The 21,481-nt window shown below is 42.3% G+C and overlaps 1 protein-coding gene across 1 annotated transcript; it reads right to left on the bottom strand.

Annotated features, from left to right (window-relative positions):
* Positions 1-395: 395 nt before the first annotated feature.
* Positions 396-20,616, bottom strand: fgfr4 (fibroblast growth factor receptor 4). Its single transcript, XM_041051101.1, has 21 exons — positions 19,923-20,616; positions 17,381-17,596; positions 13,596-13,768; positions 13,326-13,476; positions 13,077-13,127; positions 11,946-12,215; positions 11,711-11,800; positions 11,448-11,614; positions 11,061-11,184; positions 9,926-10,116; positions 9,373-9,511; positions 8,993-9,186; positions 8,629-8,774; positions 8,140-8,261; positions 7,923-8,033; positions 7,459-7,649; positions 5,559-5,681; positions 4,821-4,891; positions 4,473-4,610; positions 4,058-4,163; positions 396-3,455 (listed from the first exon to the last, which is right to left on the bottom strand). The coding sequence occupies exons 2-21, from the start codon at positions 17,466-17,468 to the stop codon at positions 3,279-3,281; spliced, it is 2,823 nt and encodes a 940-aa protein (XP_040907035.1). The 5' UTR covers positions 17,469-17,596; positions 19,923-20,616; the 3' UTR covers positions 396-3,278.
* Positions 20,617-21,481: the final 865 nt, after the last annotated feature.

Genomic DNA, 21,481 nt, shown 5'->3' with positions numbered 1-21,481 from the left:
TTGTTTGTTCAATATATGTTCACAAAAAAATCATTAAAATGCTTTTGTTAAGGTCCAAAATGAAGAGAAACATGCAGGGGGGTGGAGCTGAGGGGTGAGATGCCATGAGCACATGGACTAGCTAACGAGCCCAGGTGAACTAGATGAGCTGATGACCTTCCGCTGTGAGCCAGCTGTCCTGAGCCTGACGATGGCTGTCCTCTAAACAGAGTGGAAGGAACAACACACTAAGAACATTTCTGTTTTTGTAGGTTTCAAATGAAAGCTTCAGTATTAGCTGATAAGAATGATAACAACTTGCTCAGAATCAGGATGTTTTTGGCTTCCACTCTGAGTCTGGTTAACGTCTGGCCTGACAATCTGAATTTCCATTTTCTCATGCAAAGACAGAGACAAGACGCAGAGCCACTTTATTTTAAATTATACTTTATTTCATATAAAAACAAAAACAATAAACAAATAAATTAGATATTTCTAAAATAATTCTCTTGAGGAAATGTTTTAAGAACGTTGTGATTGTTTACAGTTTGTATCTGGGTTAAATGGAATGTAAAGATGCAAATGTATCCGGACACTTTATGTAAATGTAAGAGCTTCATCCCAAAATTAGATATCCATCAGTGACGCCAGCTGTCACAAGATGATTGGCGGCATAAAACGCAAACAAATGAGCAGAGCAGACACATTAATGTTGACTGGTTTCACACACAGTAAGATAACTGGATGATGAATTTAAGGCATTTTGGAATGAAACCTTTTGAATTTTCTTCAAACTCTCCAACATCTGAAAGGGAAAAAAAAAGGACCAGAGGGTAACGGAGCACTAAGAGTTGTGATGCCGAAATTGGCCAAATGAAATTTCTTTCAGGAAGCTGAAAGGATGCCATGTTTTCACTAGCTTTATAACAATCAAATTTAGGACTGAAATCAATTCATTTTAATGGATCAATGCAATTTGTAGATAAATTTGTTTTGTGTTTCCACATGGACTTTGGTGAATTCTGACATGACAGTGTTGACCTGTGAGGGATCAAAGATCTGTAAGAGTAAGATATTTTATCAGATCATACAATGTAATTTCTTTTGTTTGGATCTCTCTTCCAACACAACAGCCGTCAGTGGTTAATTTGTTTGTGTCTCCATTGTTTTGTCTGTGGTCAGATTCAGGAGGCAGACTGGGACTCAGTTGGCATTTTACCCCACAGGGGAATTTCTGCAGCTGGCCCTGGTGGCACTGGCGGAGCAGCGAATGTGAATTAAGATTTGTAATTTAAAAGGTAGAGGCTATGGATAAAGATAGGGGCATTTGGGAGAGAAGAAGAGACATTACCATAATAAGAGCCCCTTCATTTGCACACAAGCCCAAGCTATCCCCACACCACCACCCCCAAAACTCCCTCTGGTCCGTAGTCACACCCATTAAGCCTGCAAAGCCTTCATTGTCCGGCCAGGCTGCGGACCTGAGGACCCCTCGCCAACAGATTGGGTTGGGTGAAGGGTTACAGCCAGACAAAGGAGAGTCCCTCCCCCTTCTCCTCTATTTGAAATCAATCACACTGGCTTTCACATTCAGTGTCCCCCTCCCTGCCCTCCTCTCCATGTCAGCAGTGACAGTGGGCCATGGCCAGCTCCCCACCGAGTCCTCATGCTGAATCGTCAGCCCTCCTTTCAGGGTGAGTCCCACCGTGGACACACTGTCTCTGACAAAGCAGCAATGTAGGCAAAGGCTGAATGAGTAAAGCTGTTGTTCGAGGAAGACCACAAGATGTTGTCTCAAAGTTTATGTGGTTGTTTTTAACTTGTAAATGATCATGACCTTTGGGGTTTGGAGACATGTTCAAAACATATTAAAGTTTTTGAGAAGCTATGGGTTTTTTTCTTCATATCCAAAAAGTTTTGCAAATTTGTGGTCCAACAACAGCAACAATAACTGGGCTCCTATTTACCCACAAATTGTTTTCTTGGGCTGGAGGCTGCAGCAGTTTACTACAAAATTACAAATGGAGGGTTTCATTCCAAAATTTCCCAGGTTTGAGACATTTTTTAAGGCCCAATCCATATTTCTTTTTTCACCACAATCATCTGAGTTGCTGGAAAATTAGGTAATTTGTGTTTCTCAATCAGTCATAACTCAAAATACAGGCTGGTTTTTAGACAAAAAGTTTGCAAAAGGTTGCTTATTCAAACCTAATTTTCACAGCATCTACTGTTAGTTCATGATTTTGGATGACTGGGGCTCCAATATTGTGTCTAGATTTATATTTGGAAAGTGAAAGTGACTTTAATCGAAGTTATTAGTTACAAATGTTTGTCCTACATTGAATATGGTGGTATTTTGGAATGAAACCTGAACATGAAGACAGTGTGACAGCTGTGACAGGTTTGGCACTTGAAACACTTGATTAAATTTCTCTCTCCTTTTGCCTCCAATAACCTTAATTTTTGTGTCATTCAGAATAATTTATAAAAGGCAATCGTCTTTCTGTTGTTGATATGTACATACAATATCTTAATATTCTAATATATTCACAGGAAATCATAAATTCAGGCACTTTGCTGCTGCTACAGCAACTTCTTAGCATGAGAGATCCTGAGATTTAAGACCGTTTTCTTTTTAAATAAGCATCACAAAAGTAAAATAATCTTATATAGAGAGATTTATATTTAACAATCAGTTTCTTCTTTTTTTATCATAGCAAAATAAATCTTTTTTTTTCTTGTTAAAATGTCTTTATCACCAAGGGTTCAAGCCCTGGTTTTGGGTTGAGTTTGAGTGAGAACATCATTGTCCGTCGCCTCTCTGAAGGAGAGTTGATCAAAGAAAGCATTTCAAGCTGTTTTGAGTACCGGGGTCTCTTCTGTTGGGTTTAGTGCCGCAGTTTTCCAATGTTACAACTGTTCTTGGGCACAGTGCCAGAGCTGATAGTCCAAAGTACCATGTTTTGTTTCTTGTCTTTTCTTCTGCTCGTTCTTCTGACCCCAATGAAATGTTTTCCTACAAAACTCCATCATGTAATGAAGCCCACCAGCCTCAGTGCTCCATGTGCACACATATGTATGTCTGTGTGTGTAAAAGATGCCCACTTATATCTAAAGGCTGCATCTGGTGCCATAATGGAGGTCCAATGTAAAACTTAACAAGAATAAAAACTTTAACTTAACTTTAAAAATGCTGTAGCGGACCTCCAGTATGGCCACCAGTGGATGTGTTGCTTTACTTGAAAGCCCAAAGTAGTGTTTGCCCACTGGTAGTGTTGTGTGTATATATGTTTGGGTGCCTATCGGAGCGCCGTCTTCATGTCTATCCGGGATCGCACATCCTGGTAGCCCAAGAGACAGGGGTCAGTGGACAAAGCATCGTGGGTAAAAACGGAGTCGTTGTCAGAGGAGCAGGAGCTAGACGTGTCCTCGCATGATGGGGAGTACTGCTCGAAGGGTGTTGACAGGTCCAAGTACTGAGAGGAGAGAGGAAGTTCAGAAATTAGAGAACTGTAGCAGTTTGCAACAAGAGAAACTAATCCACATTGAAATGTTTGTAAAATTGGCAGTAAACAGCAGAGGAAATTGAATTTGGAGCGTTCTCAGAGTTTATAAAGACTGCTGTCGAACATGCCGTTCATTTAATGATGTCCACATCAGAGGAGATGCAGATGTGGAATATTGCCATTGCAGTTTTAGACCACCACATCAGTACAGGCTAACATTTTTGGACCAACAGTTCTGGATTGGTTAAGTTAGATGATTTTTAGGTTTGTATCTAAGCCTATAAATTTCTGTGATTAAATGCAAGTAAAAACCAACAAATCATTCACATGAACCGTTCACTGTTCCATGGACGATGACAATTTTAGCAATTTAGACGGTACAGTCATTTTGACTTTGTTTCTGTTTCTTGGAGTTTCTAAGTCCACTCTGCATGCATTCACTGTGTACTGAACACATCTGGACAGCAGCTTGTCAAGAAGAGGAAGAAGAAAATGTGTGTGTACATCTTCATGAGCTGAGCCCATACGTTATCATGTGTGCATGTTTGCATGTGTGTGTTTGTGGAGCCCACCTCGTCAGAGATGGACAGCAGCACTCTGTCCAGCTCCTCCACCAGCTGTTTGAAGGTTGGTCTCTGGGTGGGAACAGCATGCCAGCACTCACGCATCATCATGTAGCTGCAGGGGAAAAAACACAACACAGGGAAAAAAAATTATAATCTACAATGAGACAAACACTTAACACTTAACAACTTTAAAGATACTTTAAGAGATACAGTGGCTAGTTGCACTAAAAAGATACTTGCACTAAAAACCATATTTGAAACAACCAAATTACAAGGCTCTGACTTTGTCACGCCCCACACTCCCCTCTTTACTGTAGCAAAATATCTTAAAACAAAATAAGACTCTTTTGGCCAGTGTAGATGGGTGTGGACGGGCATGGCTGCTAACAGTGGAAAATACAAGGGAAGAGCTCCGGCTTACAGTTCATGTGTGCAGTTGGAGGGTTTGTCCATTCGATGTCCTTCTTTCAGCAGCTTGAAGAGCTCCTCAACAGGGATCCCGGGATACGGTGAGCCACCCAGCGTGAAGATCTCCCACATCAGAACGCCAAACGACCACCTGTGGACAAACAAATGAAGAGGACACATTATTAATGTCTGTTCACTGAGGTATAAAAGGATGTGTAAAGACATGATACAGTTACAACAGAATACATATAAAAGATGTTTGTCATTTTACTGTAATTTACATTAGTCTTGCGGCACATTGTTATAAAGCACTTGGTGTTTTTGTGCTGCAGAGACTTTGAGTTTGAGAAGTTGAACTTACACGTCACTCTGGTGTGTGTAGACTCTGTCAAACAAGGCTTCTGGTGCCATCCACTTCACCGGCAGGCGTCCCTGCAGAGTGGACATGGAAACATTAGAGCCGTGTAAACGACTTTTTTTTTTAAACCACATTCTCACTCTATGTCTCTCCATGCCCCCTCTCCTTTCTCCCTCACAATCCTCCCCCCTCCTCCGTCCTCGTCTCCCCTCTTTTCTAATTAAGTCCCATTAAGCCTGCTGCCAATCAGACGAAAACATCAGACATCTGTCTTGAGGAGTATTAAAGCTGTGAAAGGAGCCAGGCAGGAGGAACCTGACTCAGGAGCAGACATGTTTACAAGCAGGGCTGGTGAGGGAGTTTTTTTTTTTTTCTTTTTTACAAACAACCAGTTTCCACTTTAACCTTTAAACATTTCAGAGGGTCAGGATAACAGGCTCAGACCAAGATCAGATTTTCTATTTTAATATTTAAGTCCACCAACTCTACTTGAGTAGATTATCCTAGTGATCTTTTTTGGAGCGAATTTTTTTACATCAGATAAGGAAAGGAAAGCAAGAAAATTATATTTTCCTCCTGAAATGTGCTATAGGATGCAAACATCTTTGCTTCTAAAGGAAAGCAGTAATTTGGCTGCATGCTACCTAACTCATTAACAAGTGGAAAACAGAATTCTCCACTGGAAAGTTACAGGAGTGAAAAGTGATTCCTGAAAATGTATTTCAACAAACTGTCACTCACGTTGGTGGTTTTCTTGTAGTAGTCGATCTGGTGGACTCCTCTGGCCAGGCCAAAGTCAGCGATCTTCATCACGTTGTCCTCCGTCACCAGAACGTTCCTGGCTGCCAAATCTCTGTGGATGCACTGCAAAGAGAGAAGAGAGAGAATTGAAGAATGACAAAACCCCAAAATGAGCTTTAGGCCAACTGCTGGAACTGCTGGGAAGATTAGCATAAAAAAGTTTAAATGGGCTCAGAGATTAAATTGGGAAAACAGGCTGAATAAATCGTTTTTTTGTTGAGTATGTTGCCTCTTTTTCTTTCTTTCTTTTTTTTGTATTGTATCTGCTCTCCGTTTGGTAAAGGTATAAAATTGCAGTTCTGGCTAAACAAAAAGGTTGAACTAAACTTTATTATCTAAGGCTTTTTATTCTTAAAATGCCCTTTTGAATTTAGACTTGTGACATGACATCTTTCTGTCTGTTCTGTCCAGGCTGTGGTTTTCAGAGACCATGTAAAAACACTACAGTAGGTAGAAATGATTCACTGCAGATTTTCTCCAAATATGAAAAGACGCAGGAGGCTAAAGTCAACATGCGGTGCCTTATTTTAGTGAACGCAACAAAATTAAAACGTCTTTATATGGAAACCCGGGAGTCTGAAGAAAAAACAACCCTTTGGGAGGAAAAAAGAAAGGCCCTGTTTGCCCACATTGAATGGATGTCATTAAGTTTATTTTGGTTTTCATTCGAAATAGACGTGGGATTTGTGGGGACGTGCGAAATGAACCAGTCTTGGTTTGTGGGTCTCCCCATAATGGAGGGTTAGTTTCAGGCTCCTGCATTCTTAGGAGGCCGTACAGCCAGAAACCTGATGCCTACACCCAAACGACGGCTCTGCTGCCTGTTTGCTAACAGATTTATGGCAGCGCTAAAAAGGACAAAGCCCGACGACGGAGGGACAGACAGATGGATGGAGAAGAGTAAACAGGGCTGAAGCTGCAGCAGCTTTCTGTTCAGGAATGCCTGTCTGAGACACCGGCTGGCAGACAAAGAGACGTGTTGATAAGAAGCACACAGACAGAGTGCATGCTGGGAAAATGAAAGGAATTGAAACATGGGGGGTGGGAATGGGAAGAAAAGAAAGAAAGGGACAGACAGAGGCACAGAGGACGGGGGAAAGGAAAGAGCTGGAGCTGCCGTCCAAAAATGTCTGAACCAAACTCATCCATCTGAAGGCCGAGTGCCCAAATACAAAAACACTGAATTACACAAAGGAAGCCAATCCTAATCACGCTTCCCTTCAAGTCAAAACCAAACATCTGATCTTATACAGTTGAGAGGTCCACAAATGTCGAGCATGTTACTATCCTGCTTTCATTTTGTGGCTGTGTTTCCTGCCTGAGTACAGGGCTACATTTAACTGTAATGAGGACCGAAATGTAAACATCCCCATGAGGCTGGAGCTTTCAATGTAAAAGTTCCTTAAGACAACCCAAAACCATAAATCCACCATCTGGCTTGCAAAAGTTAACAATTACATTGATATATTTCATATATTTTATATTATAAAACATATGCAGAGCTACAAAGGCAACAATACTGTACAATAAGTGTAGTAATCTACTCATTATTCATTGAGCTATAAAATGTCAAAAAAATCACAATTTATGTCTTCCCATGTCTTGCTTTGCGGGACAGTAGAAAAAGTTTACTTTTTCTCAGTTGATTGATCAATTAATCAAATAACTTCAGCACTACAGCTTAATGTCCCGGGTTGCTAAAAGTGAAACAGACTCTGTTAAAATCTCTCTAGACAAAGCTCCAACACTAAATAAAAAAATATACTGTGTACTGAGATTCAGAGATACTCTCAGATACACTGCTACTTCAAGTTCTGACCACTCTTTAAAGTCAACATACCCTTTTAGAGGCCAGGTACTCCATCCCTCTGGCCACCTGGTAGGCACAGGACAGCAGGTCTTTGAAGGTGAGTTGCTCCTCAGGCACCTTGGTCACATCAAAGGTGTAGTCCATGCCTGGGGGTCGCCGGGCACGCAGGTACTCTCTGAGACTGCCTTTGGAGGCGTACTCCACCAGCACATACAGAGGGCCTGGGGGAGAACACAAGCAGGATGAAGGATGGGGTTGTTTTTATTGTTGGTTAAACCTTGTGGCTTGGGACCACCATAGTTGAATCACTGGCTAAATTAGCTTGGTTTGTTGAGATTTACAATGACAATTGTGTGCAATATAATTTGTTAACAAGGAGACTGCTGTCCTATCCTCGCTGCTCTAAACATCAGCTCAAACACTACTTTATTTTGACTGATCAAAGCTGGGGCAAAAATTTTATTTAAATTAAAAGTTGTATCTCAGAAGCTCACCATCCTGTGTGCAGACTCCCAGAAGGTTGATGATGTTCTTGTGTTTGTCCATCACCTTCATCAGCTCCATCTCTGAGATGAGATCTGCCAGATCTTTGTCTGTAGCATCATCTGGGGAAAAAATACCTCTTATTTAGAGAAGCATGATTTAGTCATAGACAGCAGACTTTAGCTGATGTCTTGAGGTATTTTTGTGTCTGTATCATTTCTTTTCTACCTTTGAGCATCTTAACCGCCACAGTGGTGGCCTGGTCTGTGCAGTCCTTGTTGATGCCGTAGGCCTCAGCTCTGACCACCTGACCAAAGCAGCCTTCTCCTAGAGGTTTGCCCAGTGTTAAACTAGAGAGAGAAAGAGCGAGAGTTAGTGAAAATAAGTATGTCCAAATGAAAACTGTACAAATCCATAATTTTGGGCTCTGGTTTCTTAAAACATGGGTTGGGCAGAGCCAAAACGGGCTGCTGACTTTTTTTAGGTCCCCTCATGATGCGAGAGCTACAGCGTTTAAATGAGTCTGGATCCCAGCAGCCAAACAAAACTCGAGTGAAGAAACTCTCTTTGTAAGGGGCATAACTTTTATGTAAACTCAAAATTTCAAAACAGATCTCTTTCATAATATATGTAACAGCAGGAGAAATTTCTTTCCAAAATATCATCCATATATTTGCAAATGATGACCCAAGTAATTCTACATTATAGATAACTTACTTCTCTCTGGGGAATTCCCAGTCTGGGTCATAGGGCAACTCAAACTCCATAACTCCAGCCAGCATGGGAGAGCAGCTGGATGAAAGGCGAGCCACCCGCATCAGAGACGCACTGGACTTCCCTGATGAGTTGGACTCGACTGAGTACTGAAGGACGAGATGCAGAAAGGAGAATTTAATTAGCAACAGGAAGGTTTCAAGTGGGGAAATCTGGAACAGCTATAAACACTTTTGCCTTCACACATGTTCGGATGACACTTTCTAAGAACTTTAAAGCGTACCCTGGCCTTTTGTCATAGTCAATTATTTGTTAAAGCATCTATTAAAGACAGACTTAAGTTCCCAGCATGCACAGTGCCCTGTACCTGTCTGCGAAGAGGGAACTTGGAGAGCTTCTGGACAGGGAGAGCATCAAATGGCTCCCTTCTGGGATGGACCTGCATTCGACACAACACCACGATGACTATGGCCATGATCAGAGCCAGGAAACCACAGGCGTAGATGATGATGTCGGTGTACTTGGTTTCCATGGTGTCCATAGCATCTGCTGCTTCCTCTTCTACAGACACAGAGGCAGAGTTTTTACAAAAATGCTTTTTACCGTCAGAAAGTGACAAATCAAAATTACTTCCTGATACCAATGTTCAAGGTTTGTCAGCACAAAGATGTCAGTGGCTCAGTGTAGCTTGGTGGAGTATTTGGCCACAACATTGTTATGTAGCCTTCAGTGCTCTTTGTCCCTTACCTGAGAGGACGGTCAGCCAAGCGGATTGGTGGGCAAAACCAATTGAATTTCCAGCCAGACAGGTATACTCTCCTGCATCCTCCATTGTAACTTTGGACAGGTAGAGCACCTCCACCTCTGACATGTTCAGACTGCCAGTCTGCACAAAACAAATGCAGAAAGTGACATAAAAAGTTAGAACACAGCAATCATCACAATCCAATGTCTATTAAAACTTCTCTTTAAAAATCCAAGGCAAAATACTACCAACAACAGTTCAGTTCACTATTTTTGAAAAATAAAAAATCAGAACTACAAAAATCAAGTTTGTGCACCAAGTCCATTGTCATTTGACAGAGCAGAAATGGTGTAATAACACATTTTAGAAAACTTGGGCTATAGTCACACCACGTCTTTCATGCAAAGTCTGGAGTAAAAACCAACAACTGACCACAAAAAGTCAAAAGTGAGTTTCCGACATATTTGCCTGTCTGATCACCAGTTTATATTTTGTGACCCCACAGAGGACTCTTCTCTTTCCTTTAGAGTCAAACACCTGTTAGATGTTACCAACCTTGAGGACCTGCACATAAGGCGTCCCGTCAGGACCATAGCGGCTGCCGTTTCTTTCGATGTGCTTGAGCCACTGAATGTGAGGTTGGGCGTCGCTGTAGACTTTACAATGGAACTGGACATCACTGCCCACCACTGCTGTAGTGTTGGCTGGTAGACCGGCCTGCAGGATGGGCCTGTGGGGGGAGCGCTCTGTGTGGGGAAGGAATCGCTGGACATTAGTAAAATGAGCAAAACTTTGAAATATCTCAATAAGCTAAGGAGAAACCAATCGCTACTTAAAGGATTCAGTTCAAAGGTGAACGTGGAGACAGAGATAGGAGTCCACGTAGGCAGGACAAATTTGGAGGAAATTGGAGTCGTATCCGACTGTGGCTAAAACGTCGAAGTATTTGGCCATTTAACAGCCGACAAACATGTAAACAAATGTCTAAAAATGGCCAGCAGTTGTCACTGTCATTTATAATGTGTTTGTATGCTGGCAAAAGAGCAGAAAATGTCATTTTGGGATGAAAATCGGTTCCATTAGTGCAGCTCTTTGTCAGCTGGTTGCCGGGGTCTCTTTGATCTGCGTTTACTCTCGCTCTCTGATCTCGTTAGTTGTCTCGTTAGTCCTCTCCCCCCGTCGATGGGGACAGGAACTGACCCCGCGGTGGACAGACAGCGAACAAATGAACAAATAAACCGCAGTCCTCCTTGATCTCCTGTCACAGGTCAGGTAGAAAACTGGTGTGGACGCCTGATCGTCCACATCCTGCCCGCCATGGCGGACGCCAGGCGCCCTTGTCACCTTCTGCTCACCCCTCTGGTTATACCCTCCATGAGACTGGAGGCTTTTATTTGGAGACATTATGCATAAGTGCTGACTAATAACTTTTCCTATCGCTGCCATGAATACTGTCACAAAGCGCTGAAATTTACGGTTAAAGAAAAATATCTTACGTCTGTTTTGCTGATATTTAATTAAGTGCTTAATCATTAGTAGCTTTTGAAAATAAAACACATATTGGTCCAGAGACACAAATTCATAAAAGGATTAGAGTCTCTGAGACACTGAAACACAAACAGCAACAACACAGACTCTCAGATGTGGAAAAAGTCCAGAAAGCCCTGGATTATGCATCATCACATCTTACCCAGGACATCCAGGACGTAGCTGTGAGAGATGGAACCATATTTGTTCTCCACCATGCAGGTGTAGTTTCCTCTGTCTGAAGGAACAACGCTCTCCATCACCAGGCTCCAGTGTTGGTGTCTCAGCTAGACACAAAGAAACATTAAATTACATTAGCTTAAACAGACACTTGGAAAGCCCAGATACATTTTTTTTATTCTTTGTCCACTGCCTGTTTTCAGACTCTAAGGAGTTCATGATCAGGATAACACAATGAAACACAAACAATAGTAGAGCAAAGAAAAACTACAACCTCAAAACAACGGACAATACTGACAATCAAAGGTCTGCCAGATCATCAATATGAACCCAAGTGTAATTCAGCATCAGACTCTGTTATCATTCTAACCTTAATGCCCCCAATGCGATGCTCTCCTCTAAATTCACGTCCATTTTTGAGCCAGCGGATGCTTGGCATGGGGCTGCCCATGGCCGGACAACGAAACTTCACCGTGTTGCCTGCAGGAACAGCATACAGCTTCTTCTCCATACGCTGGGTGTGCGTCCAATAGGGACCTGAATAAACAAAGACCACCCAATAAGCTGTTAGTCAGAACGCTCTGATGAAGCCTAGATGAAGGATTATAGCTAATAAGCAAACAACCAACACACCTCTGGAGTAGTACACCTGGTCATTTTCAATCTCAGCCGAAGAGTCCTCCAAGCCGTTGTCCTCGTCATCGTCTCCTGACCCCAACGAGTCTGGACAAATGATAAAGAAAGACAGTATGAAGACAGGCTAAAACACACTGTTTCCCATCAGTCCAAAGATAATCTGTTTACAATCATATAAGCCAAAATTGACATGCTTTGTTAAAACACAGCTCTACAGTGTTAGTGTCTTTACCTGTTACAGTGATGGTGAAGTTTCTCACAGGCTCTTTGGTTCCCCGGAGAACACAAACATAAACACCTGAATCCTCATATGTTACATCTGTGATCTCCATGACGGCACTGCGCATCTGGATCCGGGGTGTGGGCAGAATCCGGATTCCCTCCTTGTACCAGTTCACCGCCATGCCGGGCCGGGTGTTCATGTCACAGCGCAGTTTCAGCACGTTGCCCGGCTCTAGCAGAAGATGCTCTGTGGTGTCTTCACTCAGGTCCTCAAGAACATCTGTTGAAACCAAACAACATAAACCTGTTCAGCATGTGCACATTGCTTCTTCTTGTTACAGCTTTTTTTCTTTCTTTAATTCACTTTCTATATGTTTTGCTCTTTTACATATATCACCACACAGAGAAGGCCAGTCAGCAGGTCATTTCTTCACCTCCTCTCTAGAGCAAGTACCCATCCCCTCAACTATGACCTTCAACTCCCCTAACCCATTATCTCCCATCCCCACACACACACACACAATGAAATTACCATGGAGACCAGGAGGCCTAACCAACCCAACCCTCCTCCACACACCCCCTTCTCTTCATCTTTTTGTTCCTCTGTGGATTATTGTGGGACTGAGAGCGATCTAGCTAACACTGCAAACTCCCTCCCTCCCCCACTCACTCAAAAAAAAGAAGAAGAAAAGAAACGAGGAGGAAGAGAAACAGAAGCTAATGAACATGTTGCAGCATGACAGTGGATGGAGAGTAAATCTGAGGGGCGGTGAAGGTTCACTGGAGATCTAAGTGAGCGAAGGGAGCAGAGAAGTTCATTCCAGCCTGAAGAGGACAACACTAGTGTTTGATCCCAGACAGATGGCTGCCATACCACCTTCAACAGTCCATGCGCTCTTTTTATGGTTTTACAAACTAACCTTTTTTACATTACATGCACTCAAATGGATTAAATTAACAGAAACTTGCACTCACTGCTCACAATAGGTGCAAGTGCAGTATAGGTTTATTCCTGGATTGTCAACACGAAAACATTTTTAAACTCTGCTGTGGTCATTTTAGGTTGGAAATTAAAGAAAATATTAATTAATTTTGTCACATGTCTGAACACAACTTTTTTCCAGCGTGAGAATCAAGTTACCTGGTGGGATTTCAGCAGCAGTTAGGTCCACCGTTCTGGAAATTATAGTACCTGTAGAGGGGAAAAGTTGAGGTTAGCAAACATACAGTGTTACGAATGAATGGTCACATAGTTGATAGATAGCAAATTGTTGTGGGTTAGAAGTCACACAGGCCTCAGTGTTTTCCCTGCTGTGGTACTTTGGATGAAGCTTTCAAACAAATTACACAACTGCACAAAAAAAACTACTAAGATATGTGTGTGTCTCACCAGGCAGGACGTCCAGCCATGCTGACTGCATGGCCTGTACTGTCTGTCCTGAGTGGGTGCTCTCGGCCATGCAGATGTACTCTCCTGCATCCTCCACAGTGATGTTGGACAGATGCAGGGTGTTCAACTTGGACGCGTTGTTCTGCAGGCCCTGCACGGAGGAGAGATCACATACATATTTTTAATATGATGAGAACAGGATCAAAACAGTCTGAATAGAACAGGAAAAATAAAATAGCAGTATTTTCTTGGTTTATGTCATCTTCTCACCGTCAGAGCTCTGAGCCGAGGAGGTCCTCCCTGACTGACTTCTGACTTCAGCCACTGCACCTTGGTGGATGCCGGCCTGTGGACTTTACACACCAGCTTCACCTGACCACCCACCACCCCTGTGGTGTTCTCTGGGTAACCTGGTACAATCAGAGGCCTGGAGACCCGTAGATCTGGAGAACAATGAGAAAGGTGAAGATAAAGGGGAGAAAAAACAGGTAGAAAATAAGTCATAGTTTTTCACCTTATTGTGAATTTTTTTGAGATTCATTGCCTGATAACTGACTCCTTAGATCCTTGAAACTTTTTTGTTGCTTTTTCATGTAAATGACACTTATTTATGTTTAAAAAGCTTCAACACTGTTTAAAAGAACTAAGTTTCAGGTGTCATGGTACAGTTATTTCACAGAATAAAGGAGTCTAGAAACTTGCTAAACTGTTACGAGCCTCCATGGTCTGAATGCGTCCGAGTGAACAAGACAAAAATTGTCAAAACACATACTGGCGGTTTCGGTTTACCTCTGAAAGGTCCGGCAACAGAACACCGTGTTCCCAAACAACCGCTGTCATTTAATGCTACCAGGAACTGATAGAGTGCACTGATAACCCGGCTACTATCGTGTCACCATCAGCCACAGTGCCATCCATTCAGTGGGTCACTCGCCCATTTATGTGCTCGCCCACTCACTTGTCGGAGCATATGTGCGCCCTGGCCAGGGACCTCGCTTACTGCTCAGTCACTCAGAACGAGCAATTTTCCAGGGCAATTTTCTATCTGATTGCTTCCTGCGAGTGCTTACTGAAAAGGCAATCTGTTCCCTTGTCGGAGTGAAGTGCTGTCTTTTTTCCCAATCGCCCAGAGTACATGTAGAGGTAGTGCTTTCAGGAACAAATACACGGTTACAACCTTGTAAATGGAAAATCTGAAGCGGCGATTGATCAAAGCAGCCAAAAGAAAAACACATTAATAGAAAGGTCTTCATGGCTAATTTTACTGTGAAAACACTCATCATTTAATCTGGTTAGTTTGAGAAACTGTGTCCTCTGAGCTCATTCAACTGTTGAGAATATGAAATCCCAACGGGACACATTTTCCTCAAAGCAGCAAACTTAAACACAGTAAAGCCAGTAGTTGTCTGTATAAGTCTCAGAGATGAACACACACACACACACAAATCACACACTTGCAGCTATGCTAATGAACTTGCAGAGACAGGGACGATGCCCTGGAGTTGAACTTGCAGCAGAGTGTGAATTGTCACCCAGAGGCGAGGGGGCAAACAAAACACAACACAACACAAACAAACTGCTCAGCTGGTGAGAGCCAGCCAGTCAGCCAGCCGGCTGGGCTGACAGCAGAGCCCTCTGTAGAAACCAGTTAGGACAATGAAGTGCCCACTAATATGTACTTCATATCAAATCTTCCAGTCTTGTTCTTGATCGGCTTCTCTTACTTATATATATAACTTATATAACTCCTCATGTGAAGCATTGATACTGGTATATAAACAGATCATGTATAACTGATGATGTAACACTTTAAACAATATGAATTCATTTATCTATTAAATGCTGCTGAGAGTGAGATCATTATCATTATCATTTTATTTTATTTCACAGCACAGAACTTTGTCATTACTTACAAAGTTCATAAAGTAGCTTTGAACTCAAACTTTGAATATCACAAGCCGCTCACTGGTGCAGCTTTGTTCACAGGCAGCTCTGGCCTGACCATCCTGACCTGACCAGCAGATGCACTCCTAAAAAAATGCCAACCCAGTTAATCTGTGCAGACATCAAAGCAAAAAATGGCATTCATATATTCTCTGATTTTAATACAAAATGAAATCCATTTTAGAGAAAAATACAGGTTTCCACATTGATATTGTCTGTGTAAGTTTCTTTTCTTATATTCATCTTTGTGGGGTTGAAGAGCAGCTGAATTACATCAGGAGCTTACAGACAAAAGCTATACTCAGACTTTTATATAATCTGTAATAATGTGGGAGAAAACAGGACTGAAAATAAGTTTCTCCGGGGGAAGGAGAAAAAAAAAACACTGGACAAGTCAGATCCCTACATTTAGCAGCAGCATGCGGTTTGTAACATTAGATGTATAATTATATTTTGAGAGTGCATGGATTTATTTTCACTCGCAGCCATTATCAGATTGGCAACATGAGAAAAAACACAAGGAGAATTATTTAAATAGATCAATAAAGGCTTTGTTAGATGAAACACACAAATAAGATGTTAAAAAAATGATGTCATGTCTCTATTTCAGTATTAAATTAACTGTTTTCCTTGTGCCTGAGTCTCACTCTCTGCATCACATCCCTCCAGAGTGATGAAATTAACCCTGTCAGGGCATTGTGGGTCCCTCTGACCCTTGCAACCTCTGTTTAGCTGGAGTCATCTTTAGGGAGGTGGTGGAGAGTCTCTTTTAACTCTTTCAACTGACTTAAAGGGGGAGTTGGCTTTTTCTTTCTGATGTCTCTGTCTCCTCTCAGTTGCCATAATCTACTTTCAATCAAAGTAACATTATAGCATATTCTCTGAGACTCTGTGCATAGGAATCAGCAATTAGATTAATTCAGAAGAATTCAGAATTCAGCACAACTAAATCCCAACTTTTCAACTAAGATTTAAACAACAATCTTTACTAATCTGTCCATCCAGGATCTCAGAGAGCTGTGATTCTGTGATAACTGTGGTCCATAGTGACTGAATTTAAAAAGACTGCACTATAATTTGTTTAAAATTAGAGAACGGCCTTTAAAAATTGCAGCTGTTTACTAAACTACCGACACGGCTATGTTCAACTGGGAAACAAAAAATAGTTGCAAGGACGTTTGTTTGTGGATCTTGAGGCTGGATTTTTATTTGACTTTGGCTCATTAAAGTGTTTCTGAACTGAATTGTTTTCATGCAGAAACTGTAAAATTGAGAGCCGTTCTTCTGAGTTTGAATCTGAGTTCATTCTTGTGATCAAAAAAATTGTTGATTCCTTGGGGTGACGAAAATTAAAGATGAGATGATGTCTCCACAGGTGCAACCTGCGCATTTTACAACCAACATATCTTTCTGTTATCAATCCTGGTTTGACTGTTTCCTGATGTGTCTTGTAAATCAACCTTAAAGGTCTTTCCTGCATATTGTCGTCTGAAGAGCAAGTCCCAGCTGGCCTTGCTTGGCCCTGCAGTAAGTACAAAGTGGGGCCACCAAGAAGGAAACAAGGCAACTTTTGCACACAACGCCTCCGGGACAACAATCCACTTTTGTCTTTCATCAGTCTACAAAGATTTTTACAAAAATGTCATCTCATTAAACTGACTTAAAAACCAGTTTGCCTTATGGCAGTGGAGAAATAAGTGATTCAAATCATATGTTTTATTTCTGAAAATGTTGAATCTAATAAACATGTCGACCGACCCCATCTACACTCGCTGGAAGCATTTTGATGGGTCTGTATACTGACAGCGACTTAGGGTTGATTTATAACATTAGTTGCTATTTGTAAAGCATCAATGAAAAAACCTGTGGAACCCCCTCAATCCACCACCCACCTCCCCCTTGAACCACTACAGCTGGCACGCAGCCAGGCAGATTTACACTTCCGAGCCTCAGGGCCTCGGATGGATCAGGTAGCACAGTTTACGGCAGCAAAAACACTAAGAGCCCCCCTCCTCCTCCCCTTTTCACTTGTTCCAGGACATGGATACAGACTCTCTGTCATTTTTCTCGTGGTTCTCATTATCTGCATAAAAAAACAATTCAGGTCTTACCTTTAGTTCTTCTTTCGTCAATGGCCCTGGTCGAGACTCTTTCCATCAAACATAGCAGGAGAACACAGAATGTGCAGACCCTCGCCATCTTCTAGATGTGACGTGTGTCTTGTGTTTGAAAGGTAGAAATATATGTTGGAAGCCTTGAGTGGGCCTCACACTCCGGTCCCTGGCATTGGCAGTTTCAGAAACCCACAAAGTCTCTAAATCTGGATCCTGAGGGAGCAAACAAACACATGGCAGAAGGTTATCTGTTGATCAGAAACTTGATTCTTAAAGGAGATCTGGCTGAAGAGCAGCAAAAGACACAAACTTTTCTGTTCGGTTTTCAGCCAGGTGGCAAAAACACAAACAACTGTTCAGCCCAATAGTTAAAGAGAGAGTCTGTTTTGACTGTGAGGAGCTGTATTCTTAACCAGATGTCCTGTTAACTGTCTTGTCGGCCGTACATTGTCCAGGCACTCCTGCGTCATGAATAAGGAGCAGGGCTGTTACCGCCTGTTGTTTGTCAATGGATGGCACTCGGTCTGGGATAATGGGCCCTTACTAGGAAAACACTTGAAACTTGCCAGGAAGCTACAGAATCTGAAGGAGCAGCAGATATTCGACTGGCAGCTGATGAGACTTCAGGTTCAGGACCGGGGATGGAAATACTCAACAGCCAGCAACATAATGAAATAGGTGACTGTTCGCTAAGCAAAAAAAAAAAGTGGGGGCTGTAAAGTACTAAGAGCACCATCTCTTCACTTAACCAAATTTGGTTTCAGAGGGCAAAGGTGAAAACTTCAATTTGAGTGTGTCAGATCAGAGTATAACTCTAAACCTCACTAGTGGCTGGGCATGTCATGCCAAGGTGCTAGGTGCTAAGGTGCTAAGGTGCTGAAAAAAGTAAGGCTTACTTTTTTCAGCACCTTAGTCTGGAGAATATCATCGATTAGGCTGCCAACTGTTTGGTCAATAAAATATCAGAAACTAGTGAAAATGCCCATCACAGTTTCCTAAAGCCCAAGGCGCTGCCTACAAGTGTTGTAGACAGCACAGTTCTCTGACCAACAATCCAAAAGCAAAACTGTCCTCAAATGTGCAACTAAAAATTTGATTCTGATTTCATTTTAAATCTTCGGTGGCACCATAAATAGTCGGTGGTAGCACAAATATCACTTACATTCAATGAGAAAATATTACTCTACTTTTATTGTTATTAAAAATACTGTTGAGAAGATTGAAAATGAAATTCAGGTATAGCTCTGTCTCAGCGCTAAAGTCATTCTGCGGCCGAACTATAAACTTTGACAGCCTATACGAACACTAAAGGAATAATACAGTGATTTTTCTGCTGCGAGTCGGGCCAACTGCGTACAGGCGCCAGACCCTGGTGCGTGCGCTCCATGCATGCAGGCCGCGCCCACACACACACACACACACCGTTTAAAGAACCAGCCTGCTGAATGAAACGTATTCTTTCTCAATTAAGGACTGGAAACTTTTTTCTCCTGCTGCTGCTAATTCCGCTGGCACGCTGCCTGGCTGCTGCACCAGCCAAAACACTTCTACTGTATTCTACTTTTCGGCCCTAAAAAACGGAGAGAAGGGTGGCACTGTGATTTTTTATTATTTTTAATTTACTGCACAATTCACATAAATCACACTCAATAAATCAGCTCTATATGCACGATTAGTCCCAAACAGTCCTTGTAGGGTATAATGAACCTATGAGCTGCCAAAAACGAGCTAAGACATGTCACTATTTATGTTGCACAGTTACAGTGTCTGCACGTGTGAGTCCCGCCGTCTGTCAATCAGTTCGATCGGTTCAGCAGATTATCTGACACTTCCTGAGATCTATACTGAAAAAAAGCCCCAGGTCGATTTATTAATGAACATTTTTACTTGGTGTGCTCCCAAATTCATCCACATTACTCCCATTAAGCAAGCCGAGGGACCAAACCAGAAATAAATTTCTTGCAGGAGTTGCAAGTCATTTTATAACATTTAACATTAATTTTATACAAATAAAATTTCTTTTTTAAAAAATGTATTTTTATGTTTTTAATAACGTCTCTCGTCTGACAAGGTTCAAACTCCGCTCTGAGAGACACAGTCTTCTCTCCTGACAAACAGTCCATGTGGAAGGTTCAATGTCTAATGAGTGACTTCTTTGGCTCTGCGCTTTGGAAAACACAACGAGTTTAAACTTCGACTCACGTAGAACCACTGTTTCTTTCCTAAAATCCCAGTTTAAATTTACAAAAGGTAGATTAATTCACTAGTTTTCAATGCAAACGAGATCAAGCAGTGGAGAAACAGACCTCTCCCTTCTTATTTAAAAAGAAATTCACCGTTTTCAAGAAAATCACTCAAAACGAATAAAAAGTATAATAACTTCACCCTAATAACGACATCTGAGGTTTTAAGTATGTGAATATGAGGCTTCCTTAAGTGGCTTTTTGATGTAATCTAACCCACACTCCGCCATGCCCGCTGAAAATGAATGAAACAACTCTCCAAGAATCCCCAGCTGTCCCAGTCAGTTTTCACCCACCTTTCCTCTCGGTCTGTCCTGGCCGTGATGACTGGAACCAGAGGGGGAATCACTCCTTGTCCCGGTCGATACGACTGAATATTGAAATCCTCATTTGGAGCTATATTATTCCCGCTGTATCCCTTTCCAAAGCAGTCTGTGAGCGAGTCTTGTTTTGAATCCGTCTGAACACGGAGTCGACCTTATAAATCCATCAAAAACAGCCCTCTGGAACATGAACGACAACTGGTTCTCTTGGTGACCGGAGGAAGGAGTTGTGATCCCCGGGACAAAGTCCACTGCAGCCGGTCGCTCAGAGTGCTAAATCCATGGAGAGAAAGAAAACCAAACGGAGAGCGAGAAAGTGGATTTGTCGTTTCTCGCTCTGATGGTGTAAAAAAAAAAGATCCGATGTGGCGAGAGAATGAGAGAAGGAGCTTGATATAGATAAAACGTGCCCCCTAGTTCAGAGTCCCTTCTTGGTTAAACTGTAGCACCGTCTTGAATAAAACTCTTTACGTGCGTCTTTACGCAGCGCTTCTGCAAGTTCTCCTCTCCTTGGCCAGTTTATCCCGGTAAGATCTGAGCTCCGCTGCTGAAATGTGGAGCTCAGCCTCCTCAGTCCGTGTCCTTTCTACAACTGAGAGAGAGAGAGAAAGAGAGAGAGGGGAGCGAGTGACTGCGTCCACACACCAGCCCTCCTACAGCACTGTGCTGCTCTCCGGACGGCAGTCACAACAACAATGGTCTGAGAGCGGCCAGGGGAGCAGGGGGAGGAAGGAGGGGGAAAGAGAGAGAGAGAGAGAGAGAGAGAGAGAGAGAGAGAGAGAGAGAGAGAGAGCGCGAGAGAGATAGGGGAGGGGTACGCTTCTGTTACCCCCACACAAAACACCCTCCATCCCTCCAAAGAGCTGGCAAATAAAACCCAAGACCCCCTGCCTCTCCCTCCTTTCCACAGCGGCACAGCTCGCCGAAGTTGTTCCTGAAATCAGTTCTTCACATATTGTTGTTGTAAGCAAGCTTCACTTTTTACTTTTTTTTGTGGGGGGGTTTGAGCCGCGTGTCGAATTAACAGCATAAATCACATTATTTAAAAAGATTTTTATGACGACGTATAATGTATTGCGGGTTAATTGTTCTTTCTGCAAACAGAGCATTAAGGCCTCTTTAGAAGGCGCATTCAATTAGGTTGCTTTAGTGAGTGAATGCGTGTGAAAATTGCCTCCACGTTTTAATTGCATCAGTAAAAGAACAGGACCGAGTAATCCCATTAGCTGCAGCAGAGAATCAAGATCAGCTCCGTTTTTATCAGCTTAGCACTCTGAGCCTTAATGTCGCCCCTCATATGAAAGCTTAATAGCTGAATAAAAATAAGACCCGTGCATTAATTTGTCAGGGAAAGAAAGAAGTCTCTCTCTTTTTTTTTTAGCTGCATGACAAACAAGTCCATCTGTGGTGCACAAGCATGAGATCAGCATACAGGGCACATAAAGAAAATACCTGATGATGATAATAAAGTGATAAAATTGTGAAGGTAAGATCACATGAATACACTCACTAACTCATTAACTTTTCCCCCA

This window comes from Toxotes jaculatrix, chromosome 12 (genome assembly GCF_017976425.1).
Source record: "Toxotes jaculatrix isolate fToxJac2 chromosome 12, fToxJac2.pri, whole genome shotgun sequence".
In the NCBI taxonomy this organism is placed as follows: Eukaryota; Metazoa; Chordata; class Actinopteri; family Toxotidae; genus Toxotes; species Toxotes jaculatrix.
This window is presented reverse-complemented; position numbering and strand designations above follow the sequence as displayed.